The sequence below is a fragment of the Podarcis cretensis genome (assembly GCF_951804945.1).
Source record: "Podarcis cretensis genome assembly, chromosome: 6".
NCBI lineage: Eukaryota > Metazoa > Chordata > Lepidosauria > Squamata > Lacertidae > Podarcis > Podarcis cretensis.
In genome coordinates, this window is record NC_137175.1 from 24,744,096 (window position 1) to 24,762,912 (window position 18,817).

Below are 18,817 nucleotides of genomic sequence, written 5' to 3' on the forward strand. Positions count from 1 at the left end.
TAAAGTTACTTGAGGATTTTTTATTGTGCAGTCTGATCCGTCCCAGCCAACAGCCAGCTGATCAGAATCCATAGGACAGGAGGAGTCAGGCAGGACTCTGCTCCTCATAAGAGAGTCAAACAATATATAATAAAATACTGCCACAGAAAATGGAACTTGCCTTTGGAGACTGGAGCATGTTTGCCTCCTGCTCCTGTCTGGGAAGCCCAAATAAAAACAGCTCAGTTCTGTTGGAAGGGTGGTATAGCTTCTCTAGTAAAGCACAGCAGCACAACTATCACTGCTGCCACGTCAACATGGAATGACTGGTTAAAGTTCCCCCCACCTGCTCAACCACAGCAGGAAGAAGATGGCCTAAGTCCATGGACAATGGTAGCGGCTGCCTCAGAAAGGGGGAGATGGTTTGGCAATATGCAGAAGTCTCCCCCTGCCCCAGCACCCTGCCCCATAAGGAGATACAACAGTGAAGTCACAGAGCAAGTGAACATTGCCTTTTGTAGTATTCCTGGCCTGGAAACTTTGGCCACAGCCACAGTGCCTCTTTTCAGGGAGACCAGGCGCAAGAGCCCATAGCTTCTGCTGCACATGCCTGCCCCATTAGTGATGGCTGAAATTCAACAGAACGGGAAGCAAATTTAAAAAAGTTTGTTTCAGTGGCAAGAGCTCCAACTTCTGCAGAGCTGCCTTTGGCTCAGGTTTCCCCTCCTCTCCTCAACCCTTTATATCTCAGTCACTTTTAAACGGTAGAATGAAGTCTTCATGTGATTCTGCCTCACACTTTTCAATGAACTGGTCACCCAAAGGAAGATTATATAGGTGGCCACTTTGTGTGCCTAAAACCGTAGCTAATGCAATACATAATCCACTTTTAGTAACATTTTGTTTGGGAAAAGACAGACTCAAGGGCCTTGCATAGCTCGAGATGGCCACGGAGGCCGGGCCTGGTAGATCCTACCAGGATTGTGCTTGACTACCACGAGAAATGCTCCTACTTCCTTCTGCCATGGAAATCACCTCACATTCTGTGCACAAGCTGTGATTAAGGAGTTTAATAACTATAATAATAATACGATAGATAGATCCAGGTCCTCTGGGCTCTGCTGGACAGCTCTGAGGGCATTATCCTCTCTATAAACTACAGTCTTGGGGAAGAAGGATGTTGATGAGAGGCCGCTGCATCCAGCCTTAGGTACTGACAAAGACATACACGTTCAGCACACCTAAGTTTACGGCTTGGTGCAGAGGGTCTTTTGTTGCTGTTGAGTTTTTGTTACAGGTCATGGTCAAGACAATGAAACCATTGATTCGTAGATTCTTTTTTTAAAAAAATTCTCCACTTGAACACCCCTCGGAAGAGAAACTCGAAAAGCTGCCTGAAAGTAGGCCAAAGCAGTGACGTTTCCATAGAAACCAGTTCACAGCAATCCGTGAGAATCACAAGCACTGGAGGGTGCTTTACAGCAGGCAAAGGTTGGGTTAGAGGCGGTTGTCCCCATTCACCCGTGTCTTTCGCAGGACCCTGCAGGGAAGGGGAAAAGGGGTTGAAAAACAATACAGCTCTCCAGCAGACTATAAAAATGCAAGTTACATTTGGAAGTGCATTGAGGGATTTCTTCAAGAGCCACGTATCTAGTGACACTGTGCTGATTTTCTTGAGAGGAAAATGTAATGGCATTTTTGTTTTATCCACCTTTGTATCCTGTCCTTCTGCCAAGAAACTTCAAGGTTTCTTCCTTTTTATCTTTACAACCATTTGTTAGGAAAGTGAGCTGGAGAGACAGGGATCTGACCAGTCAGGGCCATCTTGTGCACCAGGATTTAATCCCAGGTCTCATCCAAACCAGCACATTGTCCACTACAACACACTGGCACCTACTAACCTTATGGGACGTTGCTGGGTGGGTACCAAAGTTTAGTTATGCATTTACTCTATAATAATCAGATAAATTTACACCATCTTCTATGCCTGGGAACTGATCAATATGTGAACTGGCTGTTAGCAGTTAGCACCTGCCGTCTCTGAGGCTCGATTCTTACTTTTTGATGCTATGGTTTCTCATGAGGAGCTGTTGCCATGGCAATTTTGCACAGGGAATATTTTGCCTGGCAATCTGATTTTTTTCCCCACTTGAGGGGAAACCACTGAAAACTTCCCCATTCAATGACACATCTCTTGCATGCAGAATGAGACCCCCTAGGCCAGCGGTTCTCAACCTGTGGGCCCCCAGATGTTGTTGTACTACAACTCCCATCATCCCTGAACTCTGGCCTTGCTAACTATGGATGATGGGAGTTGTAGTCCAACAACATCTGGGGGCCCACAGGTTGAGAACTGCTGCCCTAGGCCATTGTTCCCACCCTCCCACTGCCACACATGGGAACAGTGCATCACGGCTATTCAGAGAATGAGAGGGGTTCCATTCAGCAGTTCCATTCAGTATGTGTAGTGCCATCCCCCATGAGGCATGCAATGGGAGCAGACCTCTATGTTCCCTGTTCCCATGGGACTAGCCAGCTTGTGGCTTTTGTGGAGGAGGTGGTCGAAAGCATGACATTTCCTCTTGCCCAACATATCCTTTCAGAACTCAGCAGCCCCCTGCCACAAATATTTGGGATGCTGGCAGCATTGCAGGCAGTGAGGGGGCTCGCTTTCCCTGTCAGGGAAGGCTGGCATTCCAGCAGAATCAACCCTCTTCCCAAAACAAAGAAAAATGATAATTCTCCTATCTGGGTGCATGCTTACTGGCCTTTGCAAGGGCAACCTTATAAAAGCAAAACATTTTTCCTTCTGCATGCATGGCTCAGTTGCAAGTCTAAGCTTCCCATGGGAAATAATACATCAAGACAAAGGCTGCTTATGCTATGCAACATTTCAAACTCCGCAATACGTAAAGACAACCTGGCCCTGTAGAAGGGACTGAAGCTCACCACCATAAATGGTCAGTTCCCAAATGACTGACTAGGAGACATTACCTGACTTTAAGAATATCAGTCTACCTTGAATATCCAGAGCACCTAAACCCTACTGAGCTCACCTTCTGTCTCGATTGTCAAAGTGGTCTGCTAGCTGCTCCTGTGACATCCGGAAATCTTCAAATGGTTGTTGATATCGGGCTTCAAAGGAGCCTTCTCTGGCTCTGCCTCCCGTCTGCTGGCTTGGAGAATCTGATGACCTGTCTCGGAAGGCCGAAGCTCCAAAGGGGCTAATCTCTCCATTCTCCTGCTTCAGAATCAAAAAGAGAAAAAAGCTTTTTTTTTTTAATCGTGACAAGACAGTTGTCACATATTCAACTTTTTCAGCCTCAGCTTAGGGAGTCTTTTGCAGGATGCTGCACAGCTCTATCAATAGTTAAAGAGTGTAAGACTTACTTTGCCAGGGGTGATATCGATTTCCACCAGCAAGGCAGCCAGTTCCAGATCCTCACTGTAGTTGTTCTTCAAAGGCACGGCTCGGTACCCTAAAAGACAACAAAAGGAGCTACAATGGGAGCCAACTAACTGTAGTCACATAGTTTCACGGGCCCCATTCACACATCATGGCAAACCAAAGTTACTGTATTACTATGATTGTGTCTAAAAGGGCCTTTTCACTCCTTAGGCCTGTGATGGCCAAACTTGGCCCTCCAGCTGTTTTGGAACTACAGCTGCCATCATCCCTAGCTAACAGGACCAGTGGTCAGGGATGATGGGAATTATAGTCCCCAAACAGCTGGAGGGCCAAGTTTGGCCATCACTGCCTTAGGCGCAAAGTAAGCAAACTACCATCCCTGGCTTATTTTATGTCAAACCACAATCAACAAACCAAAAACGCATGTTGGCTACAGATTTTGCTTTGCAGGGAGTGACTCCCCAATTTGCTCCCAAGTTAAGTGTAGTTAGGAATGCAGCCTTGCTTTTTTCACCCAATTAACAATAGACGTTTGCAACTGATTACAAAGCAACTTTTCACTGATTGCACGACAACATCTATGCTCCCATGAATCTTATCAGCAGAAATGTGCTTCCAAAGATATTGGAAACACCTTTCAACCACATACCTGTCTTCAGGCCTTTAACCAGGAATGTGGCCTGAGCTAAGAAGTTCTGGTCGCTGAACATATCCTCTTCATACACAACAAACCGTAAGAAGGCAAACTCAGGGTTACTGACATGGAAGTGAAACGACTTATGAGCCCAGGCAGGATTCAGGCCATTGTCCACTATATTAAATAAATAAACAAACATACAATGTCCATCATTTCCGGTATTTTAAAAAGAAAGTATTTCAATACTTTTAACAGTCATTTAGCTTAATCCATAGTAAGCTGCTAAGTCTCTAGTGTCGCAGAACTCCTTTGTCAACAACAGATTACAGAACTACTCTCTGGAAATTAACTCCCACAGCAGCACTTTTAAATGGGACACAGTTCTTCACATCCATTTATTAACCTTCCCAGTTTAAAGTTAGTGAACCCAGCCCTTAGTGCAAATCAGGTGAGAATTAAAAACAGCTACAAGCCACCTCTAACAATGCCCACCTCACTTTGATGCTGCTTCCATCTACCACCCTTCACAGCATGTAGAAGACCAGCCCATTGCTTTACATAAGGGGCTATTTTAAAATGAAGTTTTTTTGGGGGGGAGCTGTATTCTCCATGGTTTTGTATAGGGTGTGGCTTGAAGGGTTGTTTTTGGGGAGTGGGGGCAACAGTCCTCTCAATGGAGCAGACCCTCATCCTGAATGCTCCCCCCTCCCAGAGCAACCTTTCAATTCAGGAGAGGGGAGTGACTGTTTTCTTGTATGTCTTCATTCAAGAAACCATGAAAGCCCTGTGATCTTTGCAAGTACCTGATGGGAATGCTCACCTTCCTGCATCCCTAATCCTCCATTAACCACCTTTCAGAATCTCACAGCTGTTCCACAGCACCAAGCACCAACCTGTTTGCCTGGAATGGGGGTGCTGCCTCTAAGAGGAGTGTTCACATGTGTTTGTGGCACCAGCTTAATGGGATCTGTTGTTACCCATCATCAAGGAAGAGCATGTGGTGCACATCATAGACAGGTACGTGGAAAAGGGTGCAATTTTTTCAGAGAGCTGTCCAAAATTTGCCACCACTTTAACTGCCTTCCACAATGAGGCTAAGCTGAGACTTGCCCAAGTCCATGCAACCGGGTTCAGGGCAGAGCAGGGACCTGAGGCCAAGCTGTTCAACTCCAAATCCAATGCAATCAGATGGGCTCTCAAACTTAAGCTACCACAAACATGCATGTGTGGCACATTTATTGCTGCAGTTACTGTCACAGTTCACCTGCCATTTTCCCCACTTCCCTCCTAAGACGATGGTCTTGGACTCTTTCCTGTCTTACTGAGACACAACATTCTCCGAGACTCCTTAAGTGTTTCTTCATTAACACAGGACAAAATGCTCCACAAAATGCTGCACAAACCGGCTCCTTATTGATGACTAGACCAATCCGTACAATCATCTCCATGTCTCCATTTCTTTTCCAGCCACCTCAGTAATCTAATGCGTATCAAGCGATCTGCCCCCTCTTTTGCCTAGCATTTCTTGCATGTCAAGTGAGCAGGAAACACTCCTTGCCACATCACAGAATGTTTGGAACTGGCCAATGCTAAAACGAAGCTCAGAAAACCTTGCCTTCACACAATGATTTTGAGACATGAGAAAAAGCAGCGCAGGGGCCAGGGTAAGGCACGCAACAGGAAGAAACCCCAAATGTCAGGTCACCGAGTACACATATACTTCTGGTGATGAGAAGGAAGCTGGTTCAGTGAACAGGAAACACTTCTTGCCACCTCAAAGAGGCCGCAGTGAGCTTGGGACTGGCTAGTGTTACAGCAAATCTATGAAAATCTTGTCTTCACACACTGAGCTGAAGGCATGAGGCAAGAGTAAGAGAGCAACAGGAAGGGGACCCCTAATGTAAAGCGCACATATACGTCTGGGGATGAGAAGGAAGTCAGTTTACAGGAGTGACATGAGCGATGAATATTTTGAGGCCCTCTTCTTAGCTTGGACCAGTGCCAGATTTACGTACAAGCTAAACAAGCTATAGCTTAGGGCCCCACTCTCTTGGGGTCCCCCAAAAAATTTAAAGGGAAAAAAAACTGGATGTACGTTTCCAAAATAGAAGATAAAAAACAAATAAAATAAAACCCACATACAACAACAGTGTTTTGTGTTGTGTAGGCTCCTATGCTGTAAGTAATGGGCCCCGTCTGCTAGCCTGATCCCTAAAATATCACCGGTTTGCTCATTTCTATATATATAGTGCCTACATTCTGCATGTGCAAATGGCTTTAGATACCTATTAGTAGGTCCATAAATTACCATATAGTATATATTCAACACAAAAAACAGTGACAATTTGTTGTTGACAAAGAACAACTGGACATATAAAGGGCCCCATTACCTTCAGTAGCTTAGGGCCTCATCAAACCTAAATCCGGCCCTGGCATGGACTTACAAACAACACTGTCATGCCTTGCAACCCGTCTGAATTTTGGGTAGTTCAGATACTCACCCACCATCTCGGTCTTCTGCTTTGCATTATCATAATCAGCTCCAGACACCTCAACCTCTACGAAGGGGCAAACAATCCCTCTTCCATTTTTTGGAAGGTGCCGTGCCCCGAGGACCTATGCAGGGCAGGTAGGGAAGCCAAAATTAGGCCATTGCTTTGCACAGTTTGAGGAATGGCTATGCACACTGCAGCAGAGGCCGATTCCTCGATCTATTGAGGTAACTCCAGCACAGACAACATTTTCAAAACAAACAATAATAATGTATATAATAATAATAATAATTTATTATTTATACCCTGCCCATCTGGCTGGGCCTCCCCAGCCACTCTGGGCGGCTTCCATAGAAACCAAAAATATAGTAAAATATCACACGTTAAAAACTTCCCTGTACAGGGCTGCCTTAAGATGTCTTCTGAATGTCAGGTAGTTGTTTATCGCTTTGACATCTGCTGGAAGGGCGTTCCACAGGGCGGGCGCCACTACCGAGAAGGCCCTCTGCCTGGTTCCCTGTAGCTTTGCTTCTCGCAATGAGGGAACCGGCAGAAGGCCCTCGGCGCTGGACCTCAGCATCCGGGCAGAATGATGGGGGTGGAGACGCTCCTTCAGGTATACTGGACCGAGGCCGTTTAGGGCTTTAAAGGTCAGTACCAACACTTTGAATTGTGCTCGGAAACGTACTGGGAGCCAATGTAGGTCTTTCAAGACCGGTGTTATATGGTCTCGGCGGCCGCCCCCAGTCACCAGTCTAGCTGCCGCATTCTGGATTAGTTGTAGTTTCCGAGTCACCTTCAAAGGTAGCCCCATGTAGAGTGCATTGTATTTAGTTTCATCCATTGAAACTAAATACAATTGGTTGTGGCCCCTGGACCGCTTTCTCCAACAAGACATAGTAAGTCTGTTGAGAGCCAACACCTAAGTGATGCATGGGCAACCTGAAGAGCTGGGGATGAGTGTTTCATCCCATCCCCGGGAGGCTAAGGTTGCACAAACAAGAGGTTTACTCTCCTCACATGGTGGGTACAGAACTGAAGTCTACACAGGGTCTGACTTGATGGCATAAAAAATGCAGAAATGGAGGGAAAACTTTTACAGGCACTTGCCCATCTGATATCTTATGAAAGAGCCTAAAATAATTGACCCTGATTCCATGTATACATGCCTGGGCGGAAGCCCCATCGGATACAGTTGGACTTACTTCCAAGCAAACATGCACAGGGACTACACTGAGAGTCTCACTGAAGCCGCTGGAACAAGTCAGTCATAACTAACTTAGTCCCATGCTTTCAGTGGCTGGCTGATCATGACTGAATCCCAATCAGCATGAACAACCCTAGACAGGATTTAGAAATCTCTTGTCCTGCCTCTCATATGCCCTTTTCATTCTATATAAAAGTAGAATGACAACAGAATGACAGAATTGGTGGTGTGTGCTGGGACAGGAGCGACAAACAAATCACCCTGCTCTTTGCTCCCCTGCTTTGCACTTGACTTAAATTATGAAGCCAGAGTCACAACAATGCTTTTACATTGAGCCCCAGCTAAATACAGAACGCATGAGGTTTCTAAGTGGAGGGTGCCACCTATGGGTGGCAAAAGGTTGCATGATGCCATTTTTCAGCCCCTATAGAATTCCCCTCCGCCCCCACACCAGGCAGTCCTGGTGTGCCTCTTCTCCCTTTTGTCATCTATTTGAATTCAATCTGCATTGACTATTTGGTTCCATCTCTAGAGGGCTACTCAGCACACTGATGTAAGATGGTCCATTGTTATTCCAGCTAAGACAAAAGCACCTCAGGCTCAACATTTGGTAATTTGTTTGATAGGAGAGAAGAGCCTTAGCTTACAAAATTATTATTATTTATTAAATTTCTATACCGCCCTTCATCCAAAGATCTCAGGGTGCTTCGCAAGATAAAAATACAGGATAAAGAAAACCAAATAAATAATCAAAACAAATCAAAACAATTACCCCTGCCCCCACCAAAACAAACACCTTGAAAGGGCCATAGAATATTAATCAGCCAAAGGCCTGGTTGAAGAGGAACATTTTTGCATGGCACTTAAAGGTGTATAATGAAGGCACCAGATGAACATCCCTGGGGAGAGCATTTCTGCAAGTGGGGAGCCACTACAGAGAAGGCCCGTTCTCGTGTTGCCACCCTCCGGACCTCTAGTGGAGGAGGCACTTCAATGCATGGTATTTTTATGAAAAATGAAAACTGGGGGAAATATTTTAGCCCAAGAGTTGCATTCCCTTGTGGGCAACTTTCTCAGGGCTCCATGCTGGTGGTGGGCAGGGCCAGAGGATCAGGTAGGTGGAGAAATAAATGTACTACACGCACACAAACGCACACAATGTCTCTTCATGATGTAATGTAGCAGTATTCTGAAGCCTGGGGCTGTAGGAGAAGGGACATGTCCACGCAAACCAAAGTCAAAATAAGGCTTTGTTATAGCAGGCATGCAGAGAAGAGCATAACGCACCAACCTCAATGGAAATGGAAAGCGGCTCCACCCCCCGCAGAGTGCTCTTGTCAAAGGGATCAAAGATGTCATCCCGCATGTTGCCCGGTTGCAGCATGAAGCCGCATCGGCCTCCAGACATAAACAGGGCCTGATTCATCTGCATTGGCTTATCTGCAAAAGCACAGGGGGCTTTGATGAGGAACAGCTCCAGTACTATGCAGTACAATTAAGGACAATTCAGGGCATAACACCCGTGTTCAAATGCGGCCCCTAAGGAAAGTCAGTGCTAGCTGGCCAGCTCACAAAATGCTGAATACCTCAGGTGCAGTTTCTTTTAGAAGGCAAAGATAATTAACCATACTGATAATGCTGCTAGAAGGGCACAGCAAAGTATCTTCCGCCACTGAAAGGCTCGTTACAATTGACACCTGAATAGGATGAGGCAATACCGTGGTTACTTTCAGACTTCAACACCTGCATGCCCATTCTCACATTTTGCAGCAAGGGTAGCCAAAAGAAGAAGAAGAAGAAGAGTTTGGATTTGATATCCCGCTTTATCACTACCCTAAGGAGTCTCAAAGCAGCTAACATTCTCCTTTCCCTTCCTCCCTCACAACAAACACTCTGTGAGGTGAGTGAGGCTGAGAGACTTCAGAGAAGTGTGACTAGAGCAAGGTCACCCAGCAGCTGCAGGTGGAGGAGTGGGGACGCAAACCCAGTTCACCAGATTACGAGTCTACCGCTCTGGACCATAGCTGGACACCAGACCATGCAGAAGCAATACACTACACCACACTGGCTCTCAAAACAGTTTTATCCAGGCTTCACTGGACTACAGTTCCCATCTGGGTCAGCATGAGAGGAGTTGTAGTCCAACAACATCTGGAGGTTGCCATGTTGGCTAGCCCCGGTTTTAAGGTTATATAAATTTGTTCTGAGACAGCATCCTAGCTACGCTGACATATGTACCAACCCAGCACAATCCATTTTTTTTTAAAAAAATGTTAACATTATTTATTTTTTTGATTTGTGCACCTCCCTTCACCCAAAGACCACAGGGCAATTCACAACATAAAAATACAGTATGAAAAGACAAAATATATAATAAAACAAAAGCAGAAGCAAAGCAAAGCAACAACCCCCCTCTCCCAGACACATTTCAAAGTCCACAGAGTATCAGCCAAGCGCCTGGTTGAAACGTTTTTGACTGCTGCCTTAATGCAATGAAGGCACCAGGCGAGCCTCACTGAGGAAAGCATTCCAGAAACTGGGAGCCACTGCAGAAAAGGCCCGTTCTCGTGTTGCCATCCTCCGGACCTCATGTGGGGGAGGCGCAAGAAGAAGGGACTCAGATGATAATCTCAGGGTCTGGGTAGGTTCATATGGGGAGAGGTGGTCCTTGAGGTATTTTGGTCCTGAGCCATTTAAGGCTTTATAGGTAAACATTCAAATGAAGAAGAAAATATGGCCCAACTCCCAATCATAAGCAAGCACAAAAAGCTTTTGCCCATTGTAGTATAACAATGCAAGTAGCTGGACACCAGACCATGCAGAAGCAATACCCTTTTCCTGCAAAGTAGAGATGCCCTAAGTTGAGCTAGCCAACCTTGTGTCGTCCAGCTGTTGTGGACCATAACTCCCAGCCAGCATGGCCAATGATGGGCCTTGCAGTCCAACAACATATGGCAGGTACCATGTTGTATACTCTTGCCCTAAGCTATGGTCACCACAGAGAGGAACCATCACACCACTGCAACAACCCAGTGAAAAGGGTCTCACCTGGTGTCTGGAAGTTGAGTGCCACCAACTGGCTGCCACAGATCCACATAGGCAGAGGATCATAGTTGGAGGAGTCAAGGCGCTGTCCCTTTGGATAGATGCGGGAAAGCTGTAGCCGGTTATATTGCAGAAACTTCTTGCCTTTGATCTTGTTGACATACTTCTCTGCCTTGGTTTCGGGGAAGGAGGACATGTCTCTGTAGCAAGCCCTGTCTGTGCCAATCTCTGTACAGGAAACAGGGCAGACAATGATACAGTGTCAGAATGATCCCACCACAATATTTAACAGGAGAAGAAAGAGCAGTGGGGAGAGAAAGAACTTTTCAGTTCCAGAAATAGATATGCATATTTATAGTCATTTCTAAAAAAAACCCAAATCAATCAACTTCAGAAATCTAGAGTCAATTTTCACAACTATAAAAAATTAAGCCATAAGAATCTATGTCCACTTTTTCTTCCGTGGGATTATTCAAGTTGTGAATTAGATAAACCATGACTAAATAGTACCGTATTTTTCGCTCTATAAGACGCACCCAACCATAAGACGCACCCAGTTTTAGAGGAGGAGAACAAGAAAAAATATATTTTCTCCCTCTCTGCGCAACGCCTCTCCAGGAGGGCTCCGTTGGAAGGGGCTCCGTTTCTCCTCCCGCTTTGCTGAAGGGGCACTGTGCAGCTTTCCCTCTCTGCGCAGCACCCCTTCAGCACTGAAGAGGCACTGCTCAGAGAGGGAAAGCTGCTCAGCGCCTCCTCTCCAGCGAAGCGAAGTCAGAACAGCAAGAGGGATCGCTGTGCAGCAAAAGCAGCAATCCCTCTTGCTGTTCTGGCTTCTGGGATAGCCGTGCCAAGCCTCTTCAGGGCAGGGGGAGCGTTCCTCCCGTTGCCCTGAAGGGGCTTTGCATGGCTATCCCTGAAGCCAGGAGAGTGAGAGGGATCGGTGCGCACCAATCCCTCTCGCTCTCCTGTCTTCAGCGAAAGCAACACAAAGCCTCCTGAACGCAGTGGAAGGAGCACTCCCACTGCGCTCAGGAGGCTTTGCATGGCTATCCCTAAAGCCAGGAGAGCAAGAGGAATTGGTGCGCAACGATCCCTCTTGCTCTCCTGGCTTCAGCGATAGCTGTGCAGACTGCATTCGCTCCATAAGACGCATGCACATTTGCCCTTACTTTTTAGGAGGGGAAAAGTGCATCTTATAGAGCGAAAAATACGGTATATCCAAGGATAATCAATTTGCAATGATTACAAATTAGGTTTTGAACCAATACAGAAAAGAAATACTATATTGCAACTACTGGTGTGTTTTTGTCATGGTTGGCAAACACCTTTCAAATACCTACAAGTGTGAGCTTCACTAATCTACCCTGCCAGATTGGCAATGATTTAGAAGCTTCAACTAAAACATCACAAGGCTGAACTAATGCCAGTAATCAGCTCTAGCCACGCAATGGGTCACTGTACAGCATTTGCAATATTTGCCTAATGGAATCTGCACATACTTTCTTCATCAAAGGGGACAGGACGACAGTAGATGACCAGCTCAGAAAGCTCCAGTGCTATCTTCTTCCTCCTCTCCATCATCTTGCCTTCCGAAAGCTGATAAAGAATAAAAGACAACAGGGTTTATTAATTGTATGGGCGGAAGCCCTGGCTCAGGTACACGCTAACAGAATCAACATTCAACGAGCAGAAAACAGGAACAGAAGGACAAGTGGATTTCACTATGGTTTGAAAAGTGTGTGGAATATTGTGAAAAGTGTGTGCTTTTCTACAAAGGCACATCTTCAAGACCGTCAGCAAACCTCTCCCCACTGCACTCAGTCACTTAAATGCATATAGCTGGCAGAGACAGCAGGGAACCAACCACTTGCAGAGATACAAAACATGATGAGTGGAGCATCTCTATTCTGGTCTGTTACTCTTTGGGCATTCCTATATAACCCAGGAACCCAGATATTTAATTTTATTTTCACATTTCATGCAGTGATCACAAGAACCTTCATAACAAGTTCCTCAACTTTTGCATCTATGGCTTACAAAAGTTTAAGTGGCCGTGTATCTTACCCTGGCATCAGCGGTTTGGGCGGCTTCACGGATCTTCTTCACCCAGTCCAACAGGTCTTCGTGTGTGTCAGCTGCTACATCCAGGGACCATCGTGTGATGGAAGCCATGCTTATAGAGAAGACAAACATGCGGTTGTTCTTGCCCTCTGGGCGGATGGCTGTGGATGAGGAATGAGCAGAAAAACAAGGATTAGACCAGTGCCTGCCTCAAGATCCTCACAGACATGATCTATACCAGAGTTATAGTTAAAAATTTCTCCATCGTATGTAGGTGGTATTGATAACTGATAAAATGAGAAAGAAGAAGAGATTGAAGAAGGGAGGCAAACATCCTAGTTGGACTGTTTCTGCACCCCACAAGGCCAGCTGCAGACAGACTGTTGCCCCTATAGACATCATCTGCCCTGTGAGAAGGAAGAAGGCAGGCTAACATCAGGGCCTTCTCAAGTTGGCTTGTCCCCTTGGTGTATCATCATTTGTTTTGGTATTTTAAAACTGTAAACTACTTTGGGTGCCTTGTCAGAAAGGCAGTACTGTATATAAAGCTAAAGGGACCCCTGACCATTAGATCCTTTCGTGTCCGACTCATCTCGCTTTACTGGCTGAGGGAGCTGGCGTACAGCTTCCGGGTCATGTGGCCAGCATGACTAAGCCACTTCTGGCGAACCAGAGCAGCGCACGGAAATGCCGTTTACCTTCCCGCTGGAGCGGTACCTATTTATCTACTTGCACTTTGACATGCTTTTGAACTACTAGGTTGGCAGGAGCAGGGACCAAGCAACGGGAGCTCACCCCATCGCAGGGATTCAAACTGCCAACCTTCTGATCGGCAAGTCCTAGGCACTGTGGTTTAACCCACAGCGCCACCTGCGTCCCTTGACTGTATATAAATGCAATAAATAATGTCTATTTGAAAGAAAGGGAGCAGCAATGGTATTTTTTAAGAGGTAGGTTCAGCGGATATCAACCTTCCCAGACCAAGGGCCTACATTTAATCCCCAGGCCCATATTTAAAATCTCTCTCTCTCTCTCTCTCTCTCTCTCTCTCTCTCTCTCTCACACACACACACACACACACACACACAGCCCTCTCTTTCCTCTTCCCCTCTTGCTTTGTCCATCAATGCAAGATGGTTATGTAGGAACACAGGAAGCAGAATTTTACCAGACCAGACTACTGGTCTAGCCCAGTACTGTCCACTCTGACAGGCAATGTCATCCCAAAGTCTCAGGCAGAGCTTTTCTGCAAAAACACTACCCAATTCTTATTTATTATATCTTGCCTTTCCCCAACAAGCCCAAGTCAGCTAAAAATGCAGGTTTAAATGCCAAATCAACAATCAGTATGTTTGAGAATTGGTGTTCAGCAGCAAAGAAGCAACTCAGCAGAATGGACAATGAGGTGTGTCACTTTGAACCAGACAATCCTGTACCAGGTTTGATCTTCAGAACCAGGCATTGTAGATGAGCAGTCTATCCACTCTTCAATATTCCTGTAAGAATCTTATGTGTAAATCACTGGTGCACAGATCTTGCCTAACAGTCAGACCCACAAACTGCAGAATTCTGTTTTTGCATGACCATCTTCCCGCAGGCAGGCAAGACCCATGCCTTTGAAAGGGGCTTGAAATGAGGCAAAACATTCTCACATGCACAGCCCTTGCCAAATAGCAACCCAGAGAACTGGTCCTGCATGGCTGAGCACTTTGCCACACAAGGCCTTTATCCTGGAGCAAAGCCTTGGGAACAGAAAACCTGCAGATTAGCAGGGAAAGGTGGGTTCTAAGGAAATAGTTGCAGCCAGAAATCAGCATTGGTTATTGCTTCTTGCCTCTCCCGCCCACCACACAAAGCATCCACTTACCAATCTGACAGGCTGGTACGTCCAGAACTCCTCCAAGTAGGTCTCCCAATGGGCTGTTCTCATCTATCTGTTGCTGGAAGCAAGTCCATAGCTATTACTACATTTCTTCACATTTTAGAGTCTACCCTATCATGAGAACCTCAGGGAAGGCAATAGCACTCACCCACATAAATGCATTCTGTTTTAAAATAGCAAAGTATTCTAAAAATATTTTAAATGCCTATCCTTCCCTTAGCCTCCCCCTCCATTGCCAGCTGACTACCCCCTGCTTGGCAGCCTCCAGCGTCCAATATTATTTGTGGATAGCAAATTAGAGATACTCAGTCCTCTGGGAAAGAACCATCTGACACTGAATAAATGCTAAAGAGTAATAAAATTAATTCTGGGTAATATTTAGATTTGCCACATTTGAAGGGAAAGAATTTTATTACAGCAGAGCTTTCTTCTGAGATACCTGCCTGTGTGATTTCATCACACAGTCCTGGCATAGAGGTGTTAACTGTGAACAGAACCAGGAAGGAGAACTAACACAATCTTTCTCTTATCCACACATATCTTTGAATTGCAGAAGCTTGCAACCATGCATTATTAGTTATTGTTTTCATCATTGTGGCAGATAACAAGACTTATTTTATTTCGTAACATTTATATACCGATTGTAAAACAAACAAAACCCCCTCAAATAAAGCACTTTAAAATGAATGAATTAAATTTTGGACTACAACTCTCAACATAACCTGACTATTGATCACACTGGCTGAGACTTACGGGAGTTGTAGTCTAAAACACATGAAGAACAACTAGATTGCAGAAGGCCAAATTGAAACTAATATACCAGGGAGATTTGGTGCCTACAAAATGTCTGCCGGAAAGCAAATGTATTCAGGCAGCAACAGAAGGCTGTCGGCAATGGACTCTCCTTTCATGGAGTTTTGTAAGAAGAGGTTGGATGGCCATCTTTAGTTGAGAGTCCTGCATTGCGGGAGATTGGACTAGATGACCTTGGGGATCCCTTCCAACGCTGTGATTCTAAGTCTCACTGGGCAGAGAGACCCAGAGAACTTGCCACAACAACAGCAAAGGTCCTCTCCCACATCCCAGCTGAATGTAAACTAGGTGTTTGTGTGATGCATAGGACAGCCCATCTGGAAGATCTTATTGAGCAGGCAGGCTCACATGGAAGAAGGTGGCCCTTTGGGTATTTAGAAGGCCTTATTTCGAGACCAAATCTCAAGCTGAGCTTTCCCCGGAATCTGAAGCTGAAAAGACTCTGCAGCTCTCTTTCCATCTTTCTCCAAACTGAATGCTCACCTCCCTCTCAGGCTCCAAGCCTGTTGGACTAGCTATTTCTTCTACGTAGTTAGATGGAAACCACAGCTGCTTCTTACCACCACAGTCTCCTCTCCACCTGGAAGAAATGAAAAGATGCATGTTCAAAGTCATACACGTTTGATGCAAAACTAGTGTTATTTTGTACCAAGGTGATCGAAATGCATTGATTAGAACGTAAATGTGTGGCATTAAGCCGACCAACAGAGCTAGCTAGCTGTGCACTAAGCTATAGACCTGCCAGTAGTGGAGTGCGCAGGAGGGCAAACGAGGATACTCTCTTGTTAATTTTGCCTTGATTCCAAGGAATGGAAATAAGTTACCAAATTCATGCCCTATTGTACCACTAGCAGAAACACTTCCCTGTGCCGAAGTGATCTTGACTAAGGGCTGATGCTGAAGTTCAGTAGCAGACCCTGTATCTGGAAACCCTAGTCCAGGCATCCCCAAACTCGGCCCTCCAGCTGTTTTGGGACTACAACTCCCACCATCCCTAGGTAACAGGACCAGTGGTCAGGGATGATGGGAATTGTAGTCCCAAAACAGCTGGAGGGCCAAGTCTGGGGATGCCTGTCCTAGTCATTCCCAAACAGCTGCAAAGCAGCATGGCGAGTTTATAATACAAGATGGAAAGGAGAGGGGTGGATAAGTTGTCGGAAGGAGTTGTAAGGGGAAAGTGGTGGATGGGGGAAGGGTTAAGTCTCCCTTTCAAATCAACTCTACCAACTCTAGCTGCTTTTCAGCTGTTCAGGAGCAACGTAAGTTCCCAGAGTTAGAACCAAAGAGTTTGGCTCTAAAAGTGAGGCGGGTATTCAGCTTCACATGTTGCTTGTGTAAAACATATAAACGGGGGAAGTTCTTTTCAAAAGGCATTACCAGGAATGGGAAAGTCAGCAAACGCCCTGTTGCTACTTGGAGATGTGATCTCTGGGAGATCTTTTTAAAAGGACCGATCATCTGGCGATTAAAGGAAACTCACCAGCCTCCTTCTTGCTTTTCCACATTCTGGATGATGGCATTTTTGGTGAAGGTGAGTTCGTCCTCTCGTTGAGCCTTATAGTCAAACAAGGCTTTGACAGCACACTGAAACACATACAAAATAATGAGGTTAGGTGATCCCGGCAGAAGCCGAGATGAAGTCACATACCACTCATTACCAAGCAATTCTGCAGGAATCCACTTACAATCAGGTATCAATACCTGCCTCTAAGTCTTTGTGACATGCAAGACCACCGTGGGGGGAAATATACAGTGCAATCAATAGGACAAACTAATGATTGGCCAGGAATTTGCCTACCTTTCAGACTCCCATTACTAGAGTTTCCAATTGTATGTGAAAGTCAGAAGTTTCTATATGCAAATAACTTCATGAATACGCTAGTGCCTGGGGTTTAAAATTTAGTGTACTAATGTTTGCAGGGAGGGTAGGCATTTACATCAAGGTCCCAATGTGCTAATGGTTTGTTAAGAGCATTCTCCAGACTAAAGATTATGATTTATGATGGAGATATGCAAATGCAGCCAAGGCAAGGACTGATCCACACGGACCACCATGGTGCTGGAGGGCAATATTAACCCTTCCCCTCTGCATAATTTCCCCAATGGAAGCCACCTCCTCATAAGCTGCTACTTGCCCTGGTAGTGAAAACATATTGGCCCCACAAGCAATTTATCAGCTGATCTCATCCCAGTCATATCTCGAGGTACAAGGAAAATACCTTGAAGGTTGGCATAGGATTGGCCTCCACATAAAATCCTGGATTCTGACCTTCGTAGAGTGAACCGTAATCTGGTTCCTGGTGAGCAAAGGAAAGAGGATGAGTCTATCTTTATGTTCAGGCATGGATCACAGGAGTTAGAAGAGGTGGCTAAAGCCACTCACTTATAAGGCAATTCTACAGCTTGGAAAGAGGTTGAGTCTCCCCCCACGCTATAGAGAAGGGTAAGCAACTTTTTCTAGCCAACTTGCTAGATTCTTATCTCCCCAACCCTTGGTGGGACAAATTTGGTAGGCAGGTGGGGCTGTTTATCTGTCAGTCACCAGGTGTTACAGTGACATCAGGCAAAGCTGTACAGCGGTATCTCGGGTTACATACGCTTCAGGTTACAAACTCCACTAACCCAGAAATAGTGCTTCAAGTTAAGAACCATTAGCTAAAGTGGTGCTTCAGGTTAAGAACAGTTTCAGATTAAGTGCGGACCTCTGGAACGAATTAAGTACTTAACCCGAGGTACCACTGTACTTTGAAGCCCCAGTTGTTGGGATTTCAAAGCGCAGCACAGAGCTGTTTGCAAAAGGGCTTTCAAACAGCCATGTGCTGCTCCTTGAACCTCCAAAAACTAGAGATTTAAGAAGATCAGTGTGGGGTTGTTTACAAAAGGCTTTTTAACAGACTAGCACTGCACTTTGAAACTCCAGTTTTCAGAATTTCAAAGAACAGTTCAGGGCTGTTAGAAAGCCCTTTTGCAAGCAGCCTCACACTGCTCTTTAAACACCCAAAAGCCAAAGGTCCAAGGAGCAGTGCAGGGCTGTTTGCAAAAGGAAAACTACTTCCTCCTTCTATCAGCTGGGTGGTAACAGCATGCCTTAAGCTCTCAGTTGTTCCTTTGAAGCCATGCCAATACTTGTCCTGCACCTGACATCTCATATGACGTTCAGTGTGGTGTTAGTGGGTGTGGTTTGGGGGAAATGGCCTCACAGGTCAAATTCGGACCACTAGAGGGCCAAGTCTGACCCATGGGACAGAGGTTCTTCATCCTTACTCAAGAAGTGGACATCTCACTGAAGAGA

The 18,817-nt window shown here is 45.6% G+C and overlaps 1 protein-coding gene across 2 annotated transcripts in view; it reads right to left on the reverse strand.

The window, feature by feature from the left end:
• The window catches only part of PLCG1 (phospholipase C gamma 1), a 96,561-nt gene continuing 77,744 nt past the window's right edge, over positions 1–18,817 (reverse strand). For both annotated transcript variants that reach the window (XM_079978903.1, XM_079978902.1), the window contains exons 20-32: positions 17,745–17,822; positions 17,006–17,109; positions 16,009–16,105; positions 14,698–14,770; positions 12,834–12,991; positions 12,269–12,365; positions 10,773–10,997; positions 9,016–9,164; positions 6,527–6,641; positions 4,038–4,199; positions 3,370–3,458; positions 3,036–3,223; positions 1–1,519 (exon numbers count right to left, since the gene is read on the reverse strand). In XM_079978903.1, the coding sequence (XP_079835029.1) occupies positions 1,477–1,519; positions 3,036–3,223; positions 3,370–3,458; positions 4,038–4,199; positions 6,527–6,641; positions 9,016–9,164; positions 10,773–10,997; positions 12,269–12,365; positions 12,834–12,991; positions 14,698–14,770; positions 16,009–16,105; positions 17,006–17,109; positions 17,745–17,822 (1,578 nt within the window). In that variant the 3' untranslated portion in view covers positions 1–1,476. The remainder of the gene's footprint in view (positions 1,520–3,035; positions 3,224–3,369; positions 3,459–4,037; positions 4,200–6,526; positions 6,642–9,015; positions 9,165–10,772; positions 10,998–12,268; positions 12,366–12,833; positions 12,992–14,697; positions 14,771–16,008; positions 16,106–17,005; positions 17,110–17,744; positions 17,823–18,817) is intronic.